Source organism: Erinaceus europaeus, chromosome 9 (genome assembly GCF_950295315.1).
Source record: "Erinaceus europaeus chromosome 9, mEriEur2.1, whole genome shotgun sequence".
NCBI lineage: Eukaryota > Metazoa > Chordata > Mammalia > Eulipotyphla > Erinaceidae > Erinaceus > Erinaceus europaeus.
Window position 1 is genome coordinate 76,909,044 of NC_080170.1, and position 22,706 is coordinate 76,931,749.

General features: G+C 40.2%; 1 protein-coding gene across 26 annotated transcripts in view; it reads right to left on the reverse strand.

Moving 5' to 3' along the window:
- KALRN (kalirin RhoGEF kinase) overlaps window positions 1-22,706 on the reverse strand; it is an 866,834-nt gene that overhangs the window by 33,710 nt on the left and 810,418 nt on the right. For 20 of the 26 annotated variants that reach the window (XM_060198227.1, XM_060198226.1, XM_060198224.1 and 17 more), the window contains 4 exons: window positions 11,881-12,119; window positions 8,877-9,133; window positions 5,438-5,561; window positions 4,283-4,342 (listed from right to left, as the gene is read on the reverse strand). In XM_060198227.1, the coding sequence (XP_060054210.1) occupies window positions 4,283-4,342; window positions 5,438-5,561; window positions 8,877-9,133; window positions 11,881-12,119 (680 nt within the window). Of the gene's footprint in view, window positions 1-4,282; window positions 4,343-5,437; window positions 5,562-8,062; window positions 9,134-11,880; window positions 12,120-22,706 lie in introns of those variants that run through there. The other 6 variants (XM_060198239.1, XM_060198241.1, XM_060198253.1 and 3 more) reach the window with 4 other exon arrangements.

Here is a 22,706-nt window from a genome sequence, read left to right on the forward strand (position 1 = left end):
ATATTTTCTTTGTTATGTATCTGATGGGTTTGGCTGGGAAACACACTCTCCTTGCCTAGCTTTGACTCTCCAGGCAGACTGATTTATATTCTGCTATGAAGAGAAGGGCCCTTATCCTGCTGCAGCTAGTGTTTCTCTCTTATGGGTGAATTACAAGCTCATGCATTGTACATTCTTATCTATTATGCTTTCTGCCTCCCTATACAACCATGCTATCACTATGAGTTAGCCTGTGGGTACAGTGTATGTCTTACTGTATGTAAGGCCCTGGGTTTGATCCCTGGCACCACACAGAAACACCATGGTGAGCTCCATGGTGAATCAGTACCTATAACTTTCTCCTGCTTCCCTAAGGATATAAAATTAAAAAATCGGATCCAAGTTATTGTCTGGGGAGATGATATCATGGCTAGAAGAAGGACCAGAAAGCTGGATCAGGGAAGAGTAGCTCCCAAATATGGGAAAGGTGTCCAAATATTGTTGGCTGTAAACCCCATCAATTTGATATGATCTGGGGCCCATATTCAGCTTAGGAGCCTATGTGACCTCTGCATCTCTGTAGATCTGAGCTAATCTCCCCAGACAGTAACTTGGATCCAACTGCATATCAGATGTCAGGCTCAGGAAAAAAACAAAACAAAACATGACTATAGTCATGGACCCTTTGGAATATAACTAAAATAGGTCTACTAGCTACTAGCTACAAAACGGAGACCCCCAAATCTTCATCTGCACTATTCCAGCCTTTTGGTTCATGATTAGGCAACAATTTGCTTGGCTTTATATGTTAACTCTTCTTTCAGCCACCAGGTTCCAGATGCTACCGTGATGCCAACCGGACTTCCCTGGGCAGACGACCCCACCAATATGTCCTGGAGCCTTGCTTCCCCAGGGAGCCCTGCGTCCCACTAGGGAAAGAGAGAGACAAGCTGGGAGTATGGATCAACCTGTCAATGCCCATGTTCAGCAGAGAAGCAATTACAGAAACCAGACCTTCCACCTTCTGCACCCCATAATGAATGACCTTGGGTCCATACTCCCAGAGGGATAAGAAATAGGAAAGCTATCAGGGGATGGAATGGGATATGGAGTTCTGGTGGTGGAAACGGTGTGGAGTTGTACCCCTCTTATCCTATGGTTTCTGTTAGTGTTTCCTTTTTTTTTAATTTTTATTTTATTTAAGAAAGGATTAATTAACAAACCATAGGATAGGAGGGGTACAACTCCACATAATTCCCACCACCCAATCTCCATAACCCACCCCCTCCCCTGATAGCTTTCCCATTCTCTATCCCTCTGGGAGCATGGACCCAGGGTCATTGTGGATTGCAGAAGGTGGAAGGTCTGGCTTCTGTAATTGCTTCCCCGCTGAACATGGGCCTTGACTGGTCGGTCCATACTCCCAGTCTGCCTCTCTCTTTCCCTAGTAGGGTGGGTCTCTGGGGAAGCTGAGCTCCAGGACACATTGGTGGGGTCTTCAATCCAGGGAAGCCTGGCCAGCATCCTGATGGCATCTGGAACCTGGTGACTGAAAAGAGTGTTTCCTTTTTATAAATAAAAATTTTAAAAAATTTAAAAAATTAAAAATTTAAAAATTGGGCCAGGGAGGTCACTTAGATGTGTTGAGCATGTTCAAAGCACTCAGCACCACTTGGAAAAATATAAGAAACCAGAGTGCACGCTTGTGTAAATGTAGAACATAGTGTATGCTGCTCACCTGGTTCCACATTTCTCTGTGCCCACTGACTCCTTTAAAGAGCAGATGGGAAAGTCCGTCTTTTCCCTCAGTCCACCAGAGTTGAGGAAGGCCACACTCCATTCTGTAACAGCTCTCTGACTCTCTTCCTCCCTCTGTCTGGCCTTCTTCCATTGCCCAGACGTGCAGCAATGCCTGCAGATGTGGACACCATGGAAGCTGGTGTCTATCCTATGATTTCAAAGTAGCAGAGGCAGAAATCTCCCCTGGCTTCCTCATCCTCCAAAATACACTTAGGCTTGGCTACGAATACCACATCTTCTACCTTCCACAACAGAGCACTGCACTGACTCCCCCCCCCCCCCCAACTACCAGATTTGGCTCTGTGGCAGTACTCACACCTACAGGGGACTATTTTATCCTGGCAGAAGTCAGACTTGTTTGCAGCCTCTTGTCTCTGGCTCTGTTCAGTTCAGCTGTTATCTCACATAGTTGACTTACCCTTTCCTAAGTCACCCATCTTGGGTTTTATGGTGGCTGGCATATTACAGCAGTGTGTTGCTTTGTAATATATATAACTAAAATAGGTCTACTAGACAAAATATAACTAAAATATAACTAAAATATAACTAAAATAGGTCTACTAGACAAAACAGAGACCCCCAAATCTTCATCTGCACTAGTCCAGTATTTAGGTTCATGATTAGTCAACAATTTGTTTGGCTTTATATGTTAACTCTTCTTTCAGCCACCAGGTTCCAGATGCTAACATGATGCCAACCTGACTTCCCTAGGCAGACGACCCTACCAATGTGTCCTGGAGCCCTGAATCCCCAGAGCCCTACTTCAATAGGGAAAGAGAGACAGGCTGGGAGTACTGATGGACCTGCCAACACCCATGTTTAGCGGGGAAGCAATTACAGAAACCAGACCTTCCACTTCTGCACCCCATAATGGCCCTTGTTCCATACTCCCAGAGGGATAAAGAATAGGAAAGCTATCAGGGGAGGGGATGGGATACGGAGTTCTGGTGGTGGGAATTGTGTGGAGTTGAATCCCTCTTATCCTATGGTTTTTATCTGTTTCCTTTTTATAAATAAAAATTTTTAAATTTTAAAAAATTTAAAAAAGAAAATACCAGAAGCATATCTCGTTAAAAGAAAAAAAAAAAGGACTAGAAAATAGGAATTGTTTGCATCCTTTTATTCTCTCTTTTTTAATATAAATTTCTTTATTCATTTATTTATTCCCTTTTGTTGCCCTTGTTATATTTATTATTGTTGTCATTGTTGTTGGATAGGACAGAGAAATGGAGAGAGGAGGGGAAGACAGAGAGGGGGAGAGAAAGATAGACACCTGCAGACCTACTTCACCACCAGTGAAGCGACTCTCCTGCAGGTGGGGAGCCGGGGGCTTGAACCGGGATCCTTAAGCCGGTCCTTGCGCTTTGTGCCACCTGCACTTAAGCTGCTGTGCTACCCCCCGACTCCCCTTTTATTTTCTTTTACACTTACAGGAGATCTCTAAACTTTGTTTCTGGGAGTAGGGAAGCAGATTTGGAAAAATCATTAGCTCTAAAAGACAAAAAGGGAAACCAGCACCAGGCTTGCTCTAATTCTTCAGGGTTTGTAAATTTCCGATGGTTGCTATTCTGTGACAAGCCATGGGAGAGTCCTGTTTCTATAGCTCACTATTGTTTCTAGTGTAGGGAAAGTTGGAAGCTGATTCCCACAGCCCATGGGAGGGAGACTCTTTTCCTTTATGGGTACAGCCCCTGCCTGGGAGCCCTAGGAGCCAGGCAGGCTCTGGAGTTGCTCTAATCACAACTCATTTATAGCATGAACTATCATCATAGCATGAATAACCTTATATGCTAGGGTCAGATCTTTAACACATGATTTTAAAGAGCCTTGGGGGATGACTAGGTAGAAGAACCAGTCGAAGAACCAGGTGAAACTGATAAAGTTGAAAGCAAACGGGAAAAGGGAAGGAGGAAGAAGCAAGAGACACTAAAACAAATGGGTTCTTGGCAAGAAACCAACCACTCCCCACTCCCAACCCCACCCACCAGTCTAACACATGCACAGATTCACTGATTCAGGCCAATTTTTCATTCAGAGAGGAAGAGGCACCACAGTACAAATACCTCCTTTGGCGCCATAACATCTCCCATGTAGTGCCAAGGTTTGAACCTAGACTATATACATAGCAAGGCATGTGCCCTACCAGGAGAGCTAGCTCTCTGCCCCCAAGTACTCTATAATGCTGTTGTCCATGAGAAAAACATTCTAAGTGTCCAGTAATTAAGTTGGATGTTTTCTACATAGGACCCAAACCATCAAGAATGAAAATATTAAGCAAGCATTTAAGGAACCAAAAGTTTGCATTTTTATAGAGATATCTAGATATATATTTTTTTGAAATCAAAACTGAACTGAATTTGCTTCCTTCTTTTTTTTTTTTTTTTTTAAAAGTCAGATTAGGACACCCAGAGATAGCCTAACATGACAATTTACCTTTGACTGTTACAGAAAACATTGAAAAAAAGACAATCATTATAGGAAATAGGACAATAGCTGCTTCTACCTCCATGCTAGTATTAGGGTCAAGATCATCACACTCTGACTCCTCGGAACTGTTCGTCTCCTTGGTGGGCAGCATGAGGAAGCAGGAAGAAAGAGAACACAGTTAGAACACAGACAGATTTTGCCAGAGAGTGAGGAGAACTTCAGAGAAGCAGTGGCAATGGGAAATTGGGCAGAGAAAAACCCAGGTGCTTTTTAGGTGGGGGTGCGAATCATCAAGGCGGCCGCATGCTCTGCTTTTCAGGGAGAGGAGGCTGGGGTCATGTACAGCTGTTCAGCTCATAGGTAATAGCAATGGAAGCAACCAAATGAAGCATGAGTTCTACAGAATTTGAACCATTATCTTCTGTGAGGTTGGACTTCCCAGATGAGGGTGAAGGAGAGAATACAATTTCTTTTCCCCAAGAAGGACATTAGGATGAGTTTAATTGTCCTTATTTTTTCTCAGGGATGGGAAAAAATGCCAGGTAGATGTTAAGTACACTGTTAAGCATAAGCAATCCATTTTCCATTGTAATATTGGGCCCAACTTAAAGGAAACAGATCATCATCTCAAGGGTGTGCCAAAGCTTAGACTCAGTGAGGTCATAATATTAGGTGGATTATTACAAAGCAATGAATTGGGTCTAACCAATGTGTTCCCTTTCCCTGTCCATGCGTAAGCCTGAATGTGGTGGTGTCTGAATTCTGGGGAAAAGAAATGAAATTTTACCAAAGACACAGTGGCCACTAAGTTCCAAACCTCAGGCTTCATAGGAATGGGGCTTGGAGAGCTTTCCTAATCTCTTTCCCCTGTATGTATCTTCAAACCTAGGGTACTGAATGAGCAGTTTTGAGAACTCTAGTATGAGTCAAGCATCTTTCATTTCTAGTAGAATAATGATGCAGATAGTTTTGCCATAAGACATCTGCACAGCATAAACAGAAGGATATAAAATAAAAAAGAGAGATACTTACTTATTTGAATTGAAGTTGCCAGGAGAAATAAAAAATGAAAAAATAAATTGATCTTGCATGCAAAATCCTGCTGAACTACTTCCCCACTGGTCCCCACACTGGGGGGGAAAAGTCCCCATCCACCCAGGTTGTCTTGTGAGAATGCTGCAGGGTGGGAGTAGATGAGAGGTGGGACACAGCTCTAGAATACCTTACTCACTTTAACAGAGACTTTGTTGCCCAGAATATCCTTGGGTTTACGAGACCCTGTGGCTTCATTTTTACCCGTGTTCTCCACTTCTGCCCGCTTTCTCATGCGTAGAGTATGCCATGAACATGACTTCCTGTTGTACCAAAAAATGCACCAATCAAAATGGCAGGTCAAAGCAGAGTGAGGTGGTGGGTAGGTGAGGTGCTCCAGTCAAGCCCCAACTTCAGAGGCCCCAAACTTGCACAGCAGCTTCTGTGGTGACTGGCAGCTGATCTCACCTCCAGTTGGAAATGAGTGAGGATGTACTTTGACCCCTCCTGATATATGTGTAAGGCTGGCTGAAGCATTTGAGGAAAATATGAGTACTGGGCTATTAAACTTTTCCCAAGGAACCTTGGACATCATATTCATGAAGTTTTATGGGACTGATGAATCCCCTTTCACAAGGTATGATAGGCGGAGAATGGGAAGGGAAATGAGGGGAGGCCAGAAAAAGTATATGCTATAACGTGTAAGTTACTTACATTTTTCTAGGACTGTATATAAAGACTCAAGAAGAGGACTGTGAGGTTTTCATCTAATTATTTATAGATGAGCCATGATTACTCCTAAGGATGGTATAGATAGGTTTTCTGGGGCATCTTATTTAATAAACAAGTGTAGCTGTACTCATTTATCTGAATTACTTTAAGATGAAGAGGTCCTACAGTTTTCCTGCTGAAAAAATGCTCATGTGCTCTCAGGAATATGTGGTGATGCCCTTTCACAGCATCCTAACCTAACCTTTTTCTTCCCAAGAGAGGGCTGGGGTCTACTTCTACAGAGACTCAAGCAAAGTTCTTGAGTTCCCCCATGTCAGTACTCAAAGACATCCAAAGCCAAGTCACAGGCAACATCAGTAACCTGGGGATGCACCATCAATTTCAGGTGTGGTCAGAGTGTAGATGAAGTGCTTTTATTGTCTGGGAGATATGAGGTTGGCTTCTATTTTAGTGTCCCCTTGTTAAATTTAGGCCTATGCAGGCAGGACTCCATGAAATGGGCCTTCATTTAGAGCTAGAGAAAAAAAAAAAACACCTGGGGTTTAGGAGAATACTTCACAAAATGTTTAGAATCTCCTCCACAAAACTCCAGATTATCCTAGAATGTTCTCAGAAAGGTGTTCCAATAATATTCAACACCAGCACAGATACTCAATAATAAACCTTTGGAACAAGAAGGAACAATCATAACCACATTCACAAACATTTGGAGGGAGGAAAGTAGGATCCTTTAAAAGGCAAGAATCTCTTGGTCAGACCCTCCAGCAGGCAGGTTCTCAAGAACTCTTGCAGTCCAGATCCTTGCTCTAATTATCATACCCGAGTAAAAATCAGTCATGGAAGCTACTCTTAAATGTGAATTTCAGAATTTTATCTCCTATCTTTACTCTTCAAATCCATGTGTCTGGCACCTTCTGAAAATATCTTATGTCAGGGAGGTTCCTGGTGAAAAGATTCACAAGGCAGAGAGCACTGTGTGCGTGCTTGTGTGTATGTGTGTGTTTGTTTCTATATTGGTTACAAGCCTCTGGGTTAGTGAGTATGCTTGGTGAGAAACTTGAAATGTTGCAAATGTTTAAGAGAAAGATTAAGAGGAGTAAAGTGACTCAATTTCATATCCTTCCTTCCAAAATAACTTGTCATCCCGGTTTGGGGAAGTTTTCATCTCTTGGCTGCACTTGCAGGAACTGATGTGGACACAATTATCCTGTGTGCATCACAAATGACTCTGGTCCTTTTGGTAGTAGAAAACCCAGGGGAAGGTGCAGTGAGTGTGCTCCACTGATAAAATACTGACAATCATGCTCAGTCAATGCTCTGCTGCACCTCCACTGAGATACTGATGAGGAACCAAAATAACTAATGTTCATCTGAATCTGTTATTTCATCCAAACTGAGACACCTTTTATTTTCCCTCCTATGCAAAGTGTGAGCGAGTGGCCATAATACCCAAAGATGAAGAGGTGTTGAGGATAATTAGATCACAATTTATTGTGAACTAGTTCTGTAATGTCATTGGTTAATAAGTACTTAGTGCTTTATTCAAGAGCTTTTATTACCATGACTTCTTAAAAGGTACCAGAAGCAAGTACCATTAGAATAAAGGATTAGGCTTATTGTGTCTTAGGGGCCACTACAACTGATACCATCTAGCACTGTGATCACCTTGAAAAACCAGGTTGTGGTCAGTGGCTTATGTCCTCTGACCCAGAGAAAGGGCCAAGGAAGTGTAGTTCTGTTGATGACATTGCTCAGGAATCTTAAAGAAATGTCTTCCACCCATGGCCATGAGTTACCCCTTAGAAGAAAGCAATGGAGATGCAAATCAAATACTGTCTTCTGGTCATTACTTTACATCCACGCATCAAGGTCACCCAACTGGGCAGCATCCAATCTGCATCATTCTGCATCTTAAAGGTTAGAGAAAACCAACAGGAGCCATTTAAAAGGGAAGTCTAAAGTTGGAACTCTGGTGACAAGGGCATATTTTTGTGTAGGAAAAAAAAAAAGGAATTGTTTGCACATTTAAAAGTCCCAGAAGAGTGAAATGGGGAAAAGGGGTCAACTAGTCTTTAATCTCATTAAAACATGCTCATGGTGAAAATTTATTTTACATATTTAAAATAGTACATTTAAAATTATTAGTTACATTACAGGTACAATGATGAACATTGTGACTCTCCATTATATTGCACAACCTGACTTTATCCATATGGGTTTCTTTAAATAGTGCAAAATATTTTATACAGGAATGTGTTCATAAGGGTCTTTGCAACCAAAGTAAGGAAAAGAAATATCTTACAAATTACCATGAACATATATTAAAGTGACAAGGGAGGGGGGAAATTAAAAAAAGAAGTTACAATCTGTACAGAGGAATTGAGGAATTTCCATAGACAACCAAAAAATTCCCTCTCTCCTGAGAGAAGCAGCAGGCCTCTGACCTATATAGGTCTGGCATTTGTGCTAAGGTAATTTTTTGGTGTCAATCAAAAAATATATATATATCAGTAACTTGATACAATATAAATATAAGTCCAGTCCAGTGAATCCTCTGGTGGGTCAAATGGAGCAACGGAAGGCATGCCTTTTTGTCACCTAGGGTTTCAGTAAGGTTCTTTTCTTAACAAGGGGAGGGAGGGAAAAAAAGTAACAGAAAGTTACAAACAAAAAGGAAAGTAAAACCACAGCCCCCACCAACATAAAAAAACTGGAACAATCCAGCCTGGATGCCCCATGCTGCGTGTGGTCCCAGCACTCAGACATTGGTTCCAGGGGCATTGTGAAGAATAAGCAGCAGTAATTCCCTACTGCATGTTTGCATTTTTGTGTTCTTTTGCTTTTGCTTTTTTTTTTTTTTTTTAATCCACATACTCCTCTCCCGGGGAAGCCAATGAGGCACTTACTTGATGCTGCTGTCACTATTTTCTGCTGCTGTGGTCGCTTTGGTGAGGGGTGCCAGGATGCTGCCAGGGACCCAGCCTTCGGCTGCCGGGGAATGGTCGTTGGCAGGCTGGTACACCAGGTACATGTTCTGCTGGTTGACAGAGAGGACCTGGACCACCTCACCTTGGCTCACACAGATTTCATTCTCCTTCAGTGCATAGTAGTCTTTGATCACTGCCATGGATGATGTTCCATTGCAAATTCCCAGGTCGCTTTGCTAGAAGACAAGGGTGAAAGGCACACAGACACAAGAAGGCTTGTTCACACAGCTTGCTCTGCATGGTCAAAAGCCATACCTCCCATACCATGCTAGTCATGCAAGCAAAGTAAAAAGCAAGTAGAAGATGACTTTAAGTAACTGAATTCTTTTTATAACCAAGTTTCATAGTATAATCAAGGGTAACAGGTAGAGATAGTACCTGGTCTAGGTAAAGATATAAACACACTCTCTACTTGGGAGTCCTTATCATCAATACCGTTTTCTAGTGGAAGGAAGTGTGGCACTAGCATAGGGATATGTAAGTACCAAAGCAGAGTGAGGTTGGGAAAAGGTCAGGTCGGTGTTCTTAGTAGAAAGAACACTGTTTGGGACATTTTTTGTTTTTGTTTTAAGTAATTATGATAAAGAGTGAGAAACACACACATACACACACACACACACACACACACACACACAAACACACACCCCCCAAAGCACTGCTCAGCTCTAGGTTAAGGTGGTGCCAGGGATGGAACCTGTGACCTTTCAGCCCTCAGGTTCACAAATTGTGCACTAATAGTTTGATCCCTAGCCATAAAATACTTGTTCCTCTTCCTTTTGCAAAAGCATAGATCTGTCATCCTCTTCCTTCTCTTCTTCCTCACCCTCCTCCTCCTACTTTGCCCTTTTCCTCATCCCTCCCTCCTCCCCCTCTTCTTTATTCTGTCATTGCCAGGGTTTCAATACTTAGGTTTCAGTTTTTCAGGCAGAGAGACAAGAGAGATAGAGGGGGTAGACAGAAAGATACCATAACACTGAAGTTTTCTCCAGTGTCGTGGAGGCAGGGCTCAAACCTGGGTTGTATGCATGACAAAGCAGGTGATATCTAGGTGAGCTATCTTGCTATCCTAGAAAGCACTGATCTTTTCTACATTCTGACCTTTCTTGAGACATAATTAACAGCAAGCCATTTATCCAGTTTAGAGGCAAGGCTATGTCCTACCCTAGCCTAGCTCCTCTGGGAATAGAACTCATTTGTCAGCGTGCCCTCTAGGGTACTCTAGTATGGACTCATTAACAAGAGAGGTGCTGTCTCTGGCCTTTTCACACTACTCTTCAACAGGGAAGCTGCTTCCAGATAGACCTGTAACTCTCAGGGAGACCTGGCTGACTCACAGAGCATAATGAGCACCAGTGGGTCTGACAAAATGCCAGCGTAACTTTAACCTATTCACAAAGGCAGAAGACTTTTAAGATGGAAAATAATTTCCACATGGTAGTTACTTTAATACCAGACTGAACCTAAATATTAATTAATAGTAAAAATAGTAAAGTTATAAGATTGGAATATAAATGGTGAATATGTGAAGGAAAAGGGATTCTGTGACATTGTTGATGAAAATGCAAACTGGTGCAGCCCCTGTAGAACAGTATGGTGAGTGCTTAAACAAATAAAAATGGAATTGCCTTATGCTTCAGCAATACCACTCTTAGGCATTTATCTAAAGAGCATGGAAACACCAATTTGAAAGGATATATGCACCCCTCTGTTCAAAGCTAAACAATCCACAGTAGCCAAAACACAGAAGCCATAACTACATAAATAAATAAATTATGGAATAAATATTCAATGAAATACTACTTTTCAGTCAAAAAGATGAGTTTGTATCAACTGGGACAAAACGGTGATTATACTAAGTGAAATAAGTAAAGAGGTAAAGGACAACTACAGGACTGTTTCACTCATGTGTGAACTAATAAGGAAAATGAACTTGTAAGAAGAGAGTAAGCTGGGATTAGGAGATTTTAGTGGCAATGCAAAAGACTTAAGCCTCAGGGTTCAAGGTCCCAGGTTCAATCTCTGCTACCGCCATAAATCAGCTGAGCAGTGTTCTGGGAAAAGAAAAAAAAAAAAAAAAAAAGAGCCAAACCATCTCTTAGACTTTGTGAAACCTACTGTTTGACAGGACTCTGATGGCAGGTTCAGTGATTTACATAAACTATATGTAAATGTGAAACTATACCCCTGAAATCCTATAATTTTGTAGGTAAAAGAATGTAGTTTTCCCAATTCACCAACTCATTGAGCTCTAGAAGAACTAAGTAACATGCTGAGGTTCTAGAACAGGTAAGCTGTAGAGTTTGGAATGGAAATCAGATCACCTAATTCCTAATCTGGTAGTTTTCCCATTTTTCACACTGTTCCTATTAGTTTGGAGGGTTGTCAAAACACCTGTGTAGATGGAGTTTATAGCTAAGTATAGAATGCTTCTTATGGTGATGCTTGAGTTATGGGTTACCTATGGTAAATATTTAACCTAAGGCTGTCTTCTCTATTCATATGAAGAGGAATAGCTTCCTCTTACTACATTAGCCAAATAGATAGTGAAGCACTGTAATACAGTTCACTTCTAGCAGCTCATCATAAGAAGAGGCAGTCTCTTTCAGATGTCACACAATACAGCTGTGACTGCTTATCCACACCACAATGATTCTACTTGGTATAAGTCCTAATCACTAAAGCAGTGCCTTATATTTGTAGAATCTCTGAAGATGACAACAGCCACTTAATACAGAGTGTCTGATCTAGGGGGAATTGGACTAACTCATTTACTTTGTAGAAGAAGGAAGAGAAATAGTTGAAACCAGGCTATATACAGTACACTGTTACTATTAAAATGATGAGCACAAAGAAGATGTTTCTTCATAAAGTGAGCCCTGAGACCAAGTCCTCAGAATGGTGAGGGTGAGAGACTATCACATACCTTGCTGATCTCAAACTTGTCCCCATGCTGGTGGTAGTCAAACCCTGGACTGCCATTGGAGGTAGATATCTTCAAGGGTGGCAGAGGAGGGTTATAGCTGGAGCCCTTTGGGGGCTTCTCAGAGCCCACGGGGACTGAAGAATATGGCCTTGGACTGGCTTGGGGAACCCTAGCAGGCTGTGACCTCATCACAGCTGTGCTCCTTTCTTTCCGCTGATATTCAATGGGTGACTGTAGTGCTGTGGGAGGAGAATACAGTTACTTTAAGTTTGGGAATCCCAAAGGTATTTGCAGACTAAATGGCGCAAACTTTGAGCCAGATGTATTAGGGATACATAAAGACATTACTCTTTTCTTTAAGAAACATATAACCTTTCTAATGTATGATATTCTCATAGGTGTAAAAGGGTATCTTGTCTTTTATTTTTAGTTTTTGATAATCAGTGGCTTTGAACATTTTTTTACATCATATATATATATGTATATATTTACCTGAGCATGGGTTAGTTCTGGTTTATATGCAGGGATTGAACCTGGTACTCTGAAGCCTAAGGCATGAGAGTCTCTGCAGAACCATTATGCCATCTATCCCCACATTTTCTTATATCATTTGGCCCTCTGGACCTCTATTTTGGTGAAGATTCTGTCTAAGAAGGACAAATATCAAATAAGCTCACATATAGGAGGAACTTAAGAAACAAGGATGGGGGATGGGTGGTCATACACCCAGTTAAGCACATATTACCAAGCACAAATGCCCTGTCTGCAGGTAGGACATTTCATGAGTGGTCATGAAGTAGGTCTGAAGGTGTTTATCTTTCTCACCCTCTGTCTATTTTCCCTCCCATTTCAATTTAAAAATTTTTAAATAAAATAAAAAGAAATGGCCACTGGGGGTGAATTCATAGTGCTGGCACCAAGCCCCATCAACAATCCTGGTGGCAATAAAAAGCAAAAAAAGGAAACAAAGACAGAAAGGGAAAACACAAAGTGAAATTTGGACTGGGTAGAGTGTATTGCGTCAAAGCAGAAGACTCTGAGAAAGAAGGGGGGAAGGGGTGGAGAGGATGTTGGGTCCTGGTCCATGATGGTGGAAAAAGTCCAAGTTGGAGGTGAGAATGTTCTGCAGACACCCATCATGATAAATCGTACCCATGTGTCAACAACTGTAATGTAAACCCTTGAGTCCCCATTGTAATTATAAAAAAAGGAAATTGTATAGCATATAGTGAGAGCTAAGTGAAAATATGAAAAAAAAATGGTGCCTTATGTGAACATGTAACAAAAGGAGAGAGGGCTCTGTACGTGTGTACATGTGGGTGAGCATATATACAGGTGGTTGTATGGAAAGAAAAAGTATTATAAGTTAGAGGCCAAATCAAAACAGAGTCAGTGGAAATGTAGAATGGCCATGGGTTGGCAAGTGCCCCTGTAGGAGATATAACTAACATACCTAGATAGGGAAATAAGACTTGAAGATCATTTCTTCTTGAGACTAGGAGAAGGGGGTCAATGGGATAAAGTGGTCAATAGAACTCAGGAGAAAGAGAAAAAGCTAATTTGAAGAGAAAGATGTGACCTTTGTTTCACTGAATTTAAGGCAAAAAGTCCCCAGGTTTGAGTGCTTAAGATACAACCACATAAAAACCATACAGGCCACATTCTATAAAAGTGACTGTGGAGAGCAGCCTGGAGAATTTTCAGAAGGCTAGAAAAGGATCTCGCCTATGACCTAGCAATTCCTCTCCTGGGAATATATACTAAGGAGACAAATACACCCACCCAAAGGATCTGTGTATATCTATGTTCATAGCAGAACAATTTGTAATAGTCAAAACCTGGAAACAACCTAGGTGTACAACAACAGATGAGTAGCTAAGAAAGTTGTGGTATACATACACAATGGTATACATACACTACTTAGCTATTAAAAAGGATGAACTCACTTTCTTCACCTCATCTTGGATGGAGCTTAAAGGAATCATGTTAAGTGAAATAATAAAGAAAGAGAAGGATGAATATGGAATGATCTCACTCACGGGTAGAGCTTAAGAAACAAGAACAGACAGGGGCTGGGTGATAGTGCAGCAGTTAAGTGCACATAGCGCAAAGCACAAGGACCTGTAGAAGGATCCCGGTTCCAGCCCCCGGCTCCCCACCTGCAGGGGAGTCACTTCACAAGTGGTGAAGCAGGTCTTCAGGTGTCTTTCTCTCCTATCACAGCAAGATGGGAAACTGTATCCATGTGTCAACAACTGTAATGTAAACCATTAACCCCCAATAAAGAAAAATGATTGCAAGTGATGTTGAATTTTGTCATTTAGGATCAGTATTAATGGTAACAAACATTAAGTGGTTAACAGCTGGGGCCCAGAGAACATTCAATTATAAGGCTGTTTCTTTTTTTTTTTTATAATTTATTTCTTTATTGGGGAATTAATGTTTTACATTCAACAGTAAATACAACAGTTTGTACATGCATAACATTCCCCAGATTCCCATTTAACAATACAACCCCCACTATGTCATTCATCATCTTTCATGGACCTGTATTCTCCCCACCCAGCCACCCACCCCAGAGTCTTTTACTTTGGTGTATACACCAATTCCATTTCAGGTTCTACTTGTGTTTTCTTTTCTAATCTTGTTTTTCAACTTTGGCCTGAAAGTGAGATCATGCCATATTCATCCTTCTGTTTATGACTTATTTAATTCAACATGATTTTTTCAAGGTCCATCCAAGATCGGCTGAAAACGGTGACATCACCATTTTTTTTTACAGCTGAGTAGTATTCCATTGTGTATATATACCACAACTTGCTCAGCCACTCATCTGTTGTTGGACACCTGGGTTGCTTCCAGGTTTTGGCTATTACAAATTGTGCTGCCAAGAACATATGTGTCCACAGATCTTTTTGGATGAATGTGTTGGGCTCCTTAGGATATATTCCCAGGAGAGGAATTGCAGGGTCATAGGGTAGGTCCATTTCTAGCCTTCTGAGAGTTCTCCAGACTGTTCTCCACAGAGGTTGGACCAATTGACATTCCCACCAGCAGTGCAGGAGGGTTCCTTTGACCCCACACCCTCTCCACCATTTGCTGCTGTTACCTTTTCTGATGTATGACATTCTCACAGGAGTGAAGTGATATCTCATTGTTGTTTTTATTTGCATTTCTCTGACAATCAGAGACTTGGAGCATTTTTTTATGTGTTTCTCGGCCTTTTGGATCTCTTCTGTGGTGAATATTCTGTCCATGTCCTCCCCCCATTTTTGGATGGGGTTATTTGTTGTCTTGTTGTTGAGTCTGGCAAGCTCTTTATATATGTTGGTTAATAAACTCTTATCTGATGTATGGCATGTAAAGATCTTCTCCCATTCTGTGAGGGGTCTCTTGGTTTGGGTAGTGGTTTCTTTTGCTGTGAAGAAGCTTTTCAATTTGATGTAGTCCTATAGGTTTATACTTGCCTTAGTCTTCTTTGTAATTGGATTCATTTCATTGAAGATGTCTTTGAAATTTATGCGGAAAAGAGTTCTGCCAATATTTTCTTCAAAGTATCTGATAGTTTGTGGTCTAACATCCAAGTCCTTGATCCACTTGGAATTTACTTTTGTATTTGGTGAAATACAGTGGTTCAGTTTTATTCTTCTGCATATTTCAACCCATTTTTTCCAACACCATTTGTTGAAGAGACTCTGCTTTTCCCATGTAATAGTCTGGGCCCCTTTGTCAAAGATTAGATGTCCATAGGTGTGGGGGCTCACTTCTGGGCTCTCAATTCTATTCCACTGGTCAGTGTGTCTATTCATGTTCCAGTACCAAGCAGTTTTGATGACAATGGCCTTATAATACAGTTTGAGATCTGGGAGTGTGATGCCTCCGGTTCTGTTCTTTTTTCTCAAGATTGTTTTGGTAATTCTAGGTCTTTTCTGGTTCCAGATAAACATTTGTAGCATTTTTTCTATTCTCCTAAAAAATGTGCTTGGGATTTTGATGGGGATAGCATTAAATCTGTAGATGGCTCTGGGTAATATATTCATTTTGATGATGTTAATTCTTCCAACCCATGAACATGGAATATCTTTCCACTTCTTTGTGTCTTTTTCAGTTTCTTTGACTCATAATTTTCAGTATACAAGTCTTTCACTTCTTTGGCTAGGTTTACTCCTAGATATTTTATTGTTTTTATTGCTATAGTAAAAGGAATTGATTTCTGGATTTCAATTTCTTCTAACTTAGTGTTTGCATAGAGGAATGCCACTGACTTTTGAATGTTAATTTTATAGCCTGACACCTTACTGTATTGACTGATGATTTCCAAAAGCTTCTTGCTGGATTACTTAGGTTTTTCCATGTGTACTATCATGTCATCTGCAAATAAGGACAGTTTGACTTCTTCTCTTCCAATCTGTATCCTTTTAATTCCTTGCCCCTGCCTGATTGCTATGGCAAGAACTTCCAACACTATGTCGAATAGTAATGGTGATAGTGGGCAGTCCTGTCTAGTATCTGATCTGAGGGGAAATGCTTCCAGTTTTTCACCATTGAGTATGATGTTGGCTGTAGATTTGCTATATATAGACTCCACTATCTTCAGGAATTTTCCATCTATTCCCATTTTTTGTAGTGTTTTGATCATAAAGGGATGTTGTATTTTGTCAAAGGCTTTCTCTGCATCTATTGATATGACCATGTGGTTTTTGGTCTTGCTTTTGTTGATGTGGTGGATCACATTGATTGATTTACATATATTAAACCAACCTTGCATGTCTGGGGTAAACCCCACTTGGTCATGACGAACAATCTTTTTGATATACTGCTGTATCCGGTTGGCTAGAATTTTGTTCAATATTTTCGCATCTATGTTCATCAGAGATATTGGTCTGTAGTTTTCTTTTTTGGTTGTGTCCCTGTCTGCTTTTGGTATCAGGGTGATGTTGGCTTCATAGAAGCTGGCAGGGAGTATTCCAGTGTCTTCAATCTTCTGGAAGACTTTTAAAAGTAGAGGTATTAGTTCTTCTTTGAAGGTTTTTTAGAATTCATTTGTAAAACCATCTTGTCCAGGACTTTTATTTTTGGGAAGATTCTTGATAACTGTTTCAATTTCATTAGCTGTGATGGGCCTGTTCATGTTATCCACTTCGTCTTTACTTAGTTTTGGAAGTTGCTATGTATCTAGGAAATCATCCATTTCTTCCAGGTTCTCTAGCTTGGTGGCATATAGTTGTTCATAGAAGCCTCGCATGATATGTTGAAATTCTGCGGTGTCTGTTGTGTTATCTCCTCTTTCATTTACTATCCGATTTATTTGGGTCTTCTCTCTTTTGTGTTTTGTGAGTCTGGCTAAAGGTTTGTAGATTTTGTTTACTCTTTCGAAGAACCAACATTTACTTTCATTGATCTTTTGTATGGTTTTCCTATTCTCAATGTTATTTATTTCTGCCCTAACTTTAGTGATTTCTGTCCTTCTGGTTACTTTAGGATTCCTTTGTTGTTCTTCTTCTAGGTCTTTTAAGATGTGCAATCAGGCTGTTTATTTGTGCTTTTTCTTGTTTCCTAATGTGTGCTTTTATAGCTATGTATTCCCTCTTAGGACTGCTTTAGCTGTGTCCCAAATATTTTTATAGCTTGTGTCTTCATTTTCATTGAACTCTCGAAACATTTTGATTTTTTTCCTTGATTTCCTCTTTGACCCAGAAGTTGTTAAGAAGTGTACTGTTGAGCTTCCACATTTTGGGACTGTTACTAATCTTTTGTTGATTGTTAAGTGTTAGTTTAATTCCACTGTGGTCTGAGAAGATGCTTGGGGTGATTTCAGTGCTCCTGAATTGGCTGATGCCGTCTTTGTGGCCTAACATATGGTCTATCCTTGAGAATAACCCATGTGGATTTGACTAAAATGTGTATTCCAGTTTCTTGGGATGAATGACTCTGAAAATGTCTAATAGTTCTAGTTTATCTATCTCTTCATTTAGCTCCCTTATGTCTTTACTGATTTTCTTCCTGGATGATCTGTCAAGTTGAGAGAATGGGGTGTTGAAGTCCCCTACTATGATTGTGTTACTGTTAATATATTGCTGTAGCTCTTTCAGTAGGAGTTTGATGTATTTAGATGGCTTCTCATTGGGTGCATAGATATTAATAATTGTTAAGTCCTCTTGACTGACTGATCCTCTGAGCATTAAGTAGTGTCCATTCCTATCTTTTTTAATCTTATCTATTTTAAAGTCTATCATGTCAGATATGAGAATAGCTTTTCCTGCCCTTTTTTGTGGGCCATTGGCTTGTATGATAGTTTTCCATCCTTTCACTTTAAGTCTGTGTTTGTCTTGTTGAGTTAGGTGAGTTTCCTGTAGACAACATATTGTTGGTTTGTGTTTTCTGATCCATCTTCCTACTCTGTGTCTTTTAATAGGTGAATTCAGGTCATTGACATTTATTGATATCAAAGATTGAAGATATTTTAACGCCATTATTGTAGAGTTTTAGAGTGTTTTGATATATGTCCTATTTGTGGTGGTCTGGTTGTTTATAGGAGACCTTTCAGAACTTCTTTCAGGGCAGGCTTGGTGATGGTTGCTTCCTTCAACTGTTGCTTGTCTGAGAAGGTTTTGATGCCTCCATCTAGTCTGAATGACAGTCTAGCAGGATATAATATTCTTGGCTGAAAGCCTTTCTCATTGAACACTCGATAGATATCTTGCCATTCTCTTCTGGCCTGTAGTGTTTGTATGGAGAAGTCTGCTGCTAATCTTATGGGTTTTCCTTTGTAGGTGACTCTTTGTTTTTCTCTTGCAGCCTTCAGGATCATTTCTTTATCCTTATTCTTTTCCATTCTAAGTATGACATGTCTTGGTGTCTTTAGGTCTGGGTTTATTCTGTTTGGGACCCTCTGGGCTTCTTGAATCTTTATGTCTTTGATGTTGTCTAGACTAGGAAAGTTTTCAGCTATTATGTCCTGGAAAATGCTTTCTTCCTCTCCTTCTCTTTCTTCCTCTGGTATGCCAATAATGCATATATTGTTTCTTTTGAAGTCATCCCATAGGACTCTGTTGTTGTTTTCAGTATCTCTTAATCTCTTTTTGAGATCTCTTACTTCTTTTTTAGTTGTCTCTAATTCATCCTCAATCTTGCTAATTCTGTCTTCAGCCTCATAGATTCTATTCTCTCTGCCCTCTACTGCTTTCTGGAGTTCATCTATTTTGTTGCCCTGCTCTGATACTGTTTATCTTGTTCAGCTAGTTGCATTCTTAGCTCAGCAATTTCAGCTTTCAGCTCTCTAATAACCATGAAATAATTAGAATTTTCTTCCATATTCTCATTTGTTGTTCCTGCATTTCTGATTACAATTTTTTCAAATTCTTTACTCACTCCTGTTATTATTTCCTTAGCTAATGTTTGGATGTTGAACTCGTTATTTTGTCCTTCACCCTCTGGAGGACTTTTAGCTGGACTCTTGTCCTGGTTCGAGTCTCCAATATTTTTTCTTGTTGTTTTAACCATTTTATATATTATGTTATGAGTTCCCTTTATCAGTACTTTTCAAATTATTGATCACTATTGCCTGGATTGACTTGTGTCTAAGTAATTTAATTAAAGGATTTACAGTGGTGGAAGTTAACAGTTTTTTCAATCCCTGAGTTGGAGCTCAGTGGTGTAAAAGCCTCTTTTTTTTCTTCCCTGTAGCCTATGGGAGCCTGAGGGCTTTTAAACTGTCAATAGGCTTCTTAGCTTAATCACTGACTCCTGACCAAGAGATAAAGCAGGGTGTGGCAGAGATAATCCAGTGGTTATGCAAAGAGACTTTCATAGCCCTCAGCTATGCCACTGAGGTATAGGTCTTCTCTTGAGTTTCCTGGTTAGATCTCTGTCCCCTGGTGTCCCTCCCTGTTGCTGCTCCAGATTCTTAGGGTAGTAGCAATGGAGACTCAGAGTTGCACTTGGTGAGTCTCTGGGGAGTCCTCTCCTCCCTTCAGCTGTCCCCTTGTTGGTGGAGCAGACTGGAGGTGGTGTCTCAACTGATAAACTGTTGAACTGTTAGCAGTCACTTAATCTCTCCTTAGGCCCCTCTCTCCTGTCACCAGCCACATGTGTTTGTACTCACGGGTGATTTACTGGGTTCCTGTGGTCATTCTAGTCCTGTCTTGTTTCGGTCCCGGGTGGTCCTTTGGTATTCCTAGTGATCCGGGAGAGGAGAGGAAAGGAGAGAAAGCGATCTGCTGCTCGTAGCTCCGCCTCCGGAAGTCTATGAGGCTGTTTCTTTTCTTCTTTCTTTCTTTCTTTCCCTTTCTCTCTTTCTCTCCCTTTTTTCTTTCTTACTTTCTTTCTTCTTCCTTTCTCTTTTCTTTCTTTTTCTCTTCTTTTCTTTTTATTGCAGGCTTGGTGCCTGCATTATTCTATTGTTCCCAGTGGGCATGTTTTTGATAAGATAGCTGTATCCCTCTTTGATAAGATAGTATTCATCTTTGATAAGATAGTTGTATCCCTCTTTCCCCCCACAGCTGGAGGCTTGAGGCCTGAACTTGTACATGGTAATGTGTACACTCTACTGAGTGAGCCACCACCCAACCCCTTCTATTGATAATATGCCTCCTTAAATAAGGTACACAAGGAGAGATTAAATTTCCATGACTTATCTTTCAGGATCAGTAAAGGTGCTGCCTTCTAACAGGTTTTGTTTCTGGATGATGGACCCATTTCTTTCTTTGCTTTGTAGTTATAAACTTCACAGATATGTCTATCACTTATATTATAGATTTGTGATCAATAACCTAATATTGAATCATACAGTTCTGGGTACAAGTTACTATTCTATTACATACATACTGTTTTTGTGATGTTGGACACGTTTCTTTACTTGAGTTGCTATTCCTTTACTATAAAAATTTAGGATTATATTTATGTGAGAATTAAATGTGAGATGCTTAGGACCATGTTTGGCATAAAAAAAGAACTCAGTAGGGCACAGAGGCACACCCAGTTGTCCACATGTGTTACAATGTACAAGGATTTGAGTTCAAGCCCTTGGTTCCCACCTGAAGGAGGAAAGCTTCATGAATGGTGAAACACTGTGCTACAGGTGTCTCTCCTTTCTCTTTTTCTATTTCTCCCTCTCTTTCCTCTCAATTTCTCTCTGTCTCTATCCAATAAATAAATAATTAAATAAAATAACTCAATTTATGAGAACCATTATTGTTCAATTATTTTCTGGCTTCAACTCATTCTCCTCCCTCATTTTTCTTTTGACCTGAACTGATGAAATTGAAAACCTCATTCTAGCTTTAACATCTATAAGAAATTTCTAATAGAATGCAATTTAATGTCTATTTTATATATGTACATATTTTCACACAAATGATTTTATCAATAAAAGTGTTAATTCAGTAGACTGAGCAGTTAATTTCAGTTGAGCACACAAATTATCATATATAAGGACCTGAGTATGAGTCCCTGATCCCCACCTGCAGAGGGATGCTTCAAAAGAGATAGAGCAGGCTTGCATCTTTCTCTCCCCCCTGTCTCTCCCCCTCCCCTCTCAATTCCTCTCTGTCCTATCAAATAAAGTATGAAAAAAAAAAAAAAGGAAAAAATGGCTACCTGGAGTGGTGGATTCATAGTGTACATTTGGAACCATAAACTATCACTTTTTAAATAATAGGCTGGACTGGCACTGTATTCTAGTCATTTTAAAATAAGCAATAACCCTAACACTCATTTAGTCTATGGTGTTTTATTTTAACCAAAAACTGTTCTACAGTTGAGGGATCAGGGACATAATCTAAAAAACACTCTCTGTGTAAGTGTGAAATTGCTCTGAAGTCTAATGTTCTACCTTAAAGTCAATGCACCCCACTATATAATTTCCTCTTACTGATTTTAAAATATACACATTGTGTTTAGTCTCTTACTGTGGAGTGAAATGACCCTGAAGGGAGGTTTGCCATGTTATCCTGTTTCTAGCACTGCTGGCATGCCACAGCACAAGCTAGCAAGGGAGCAAAAATCCTGTCTGCTCTTCATAAAACAAGCCAACCAAAGTCCAGAGAAACCTATGACTTGTCCAAGGGCCTTAAAATGCTAGTCACTTCTAATCATTCCCTGTACCATTTAGGTTCATGCTAGATATTCAACAAGTATTATCACATTTGCCTAATGTAATCTGAGGGTCCAGTTTCTAGAACTTCCCAGGAAGAGGTGACATATCTAGGGCTTGGGTATGTGTCCACAGATGAACATATATGGTCACATACCAGCACAGATCTCAGGACAGGAAAGAAGAGATGTTATCCCAGTAGGTATGGGGTGTGGGTATGTGAATGTATGTATGTATCAAGTATACACGTAGGCATATACTACATATTGATACTATGCACTGTACCAGCAAGAAAAGGTGAAACTCCTAAGTCTGTGTGTGGGTACATGCATAAGTACAATGTTTGATGCATATCTTGGTTTCCAGGTAACATTTTTTTTCTTTGTTACTAATTACATTTTGCCTAACTTAAAAAGAGATTTCTAACCTCATCAATTTAGCAGATCAGCACTAGTTAAAAACTGTACACTTCTTTCATACCAAATTCAATGGGGGAGAAAATTCCAACAGGACAAATACAAATAGAGAAATATAAACAATGGAGCACCTGCAGGGTACATGGACAGCTACATTCTCTCTTTAATAATCAGTTTGTGCTGGTAAGTTTCAAAGTATTACTAACTTTTACTTATCAGTCACCTCTCATTTGAAAAAGGTAAAAGCCAGTAAGACTATTTATTCAGACTCTTTTATGTTACAAGGACAGGGAGGATTTAGATTAACCTATGAAATG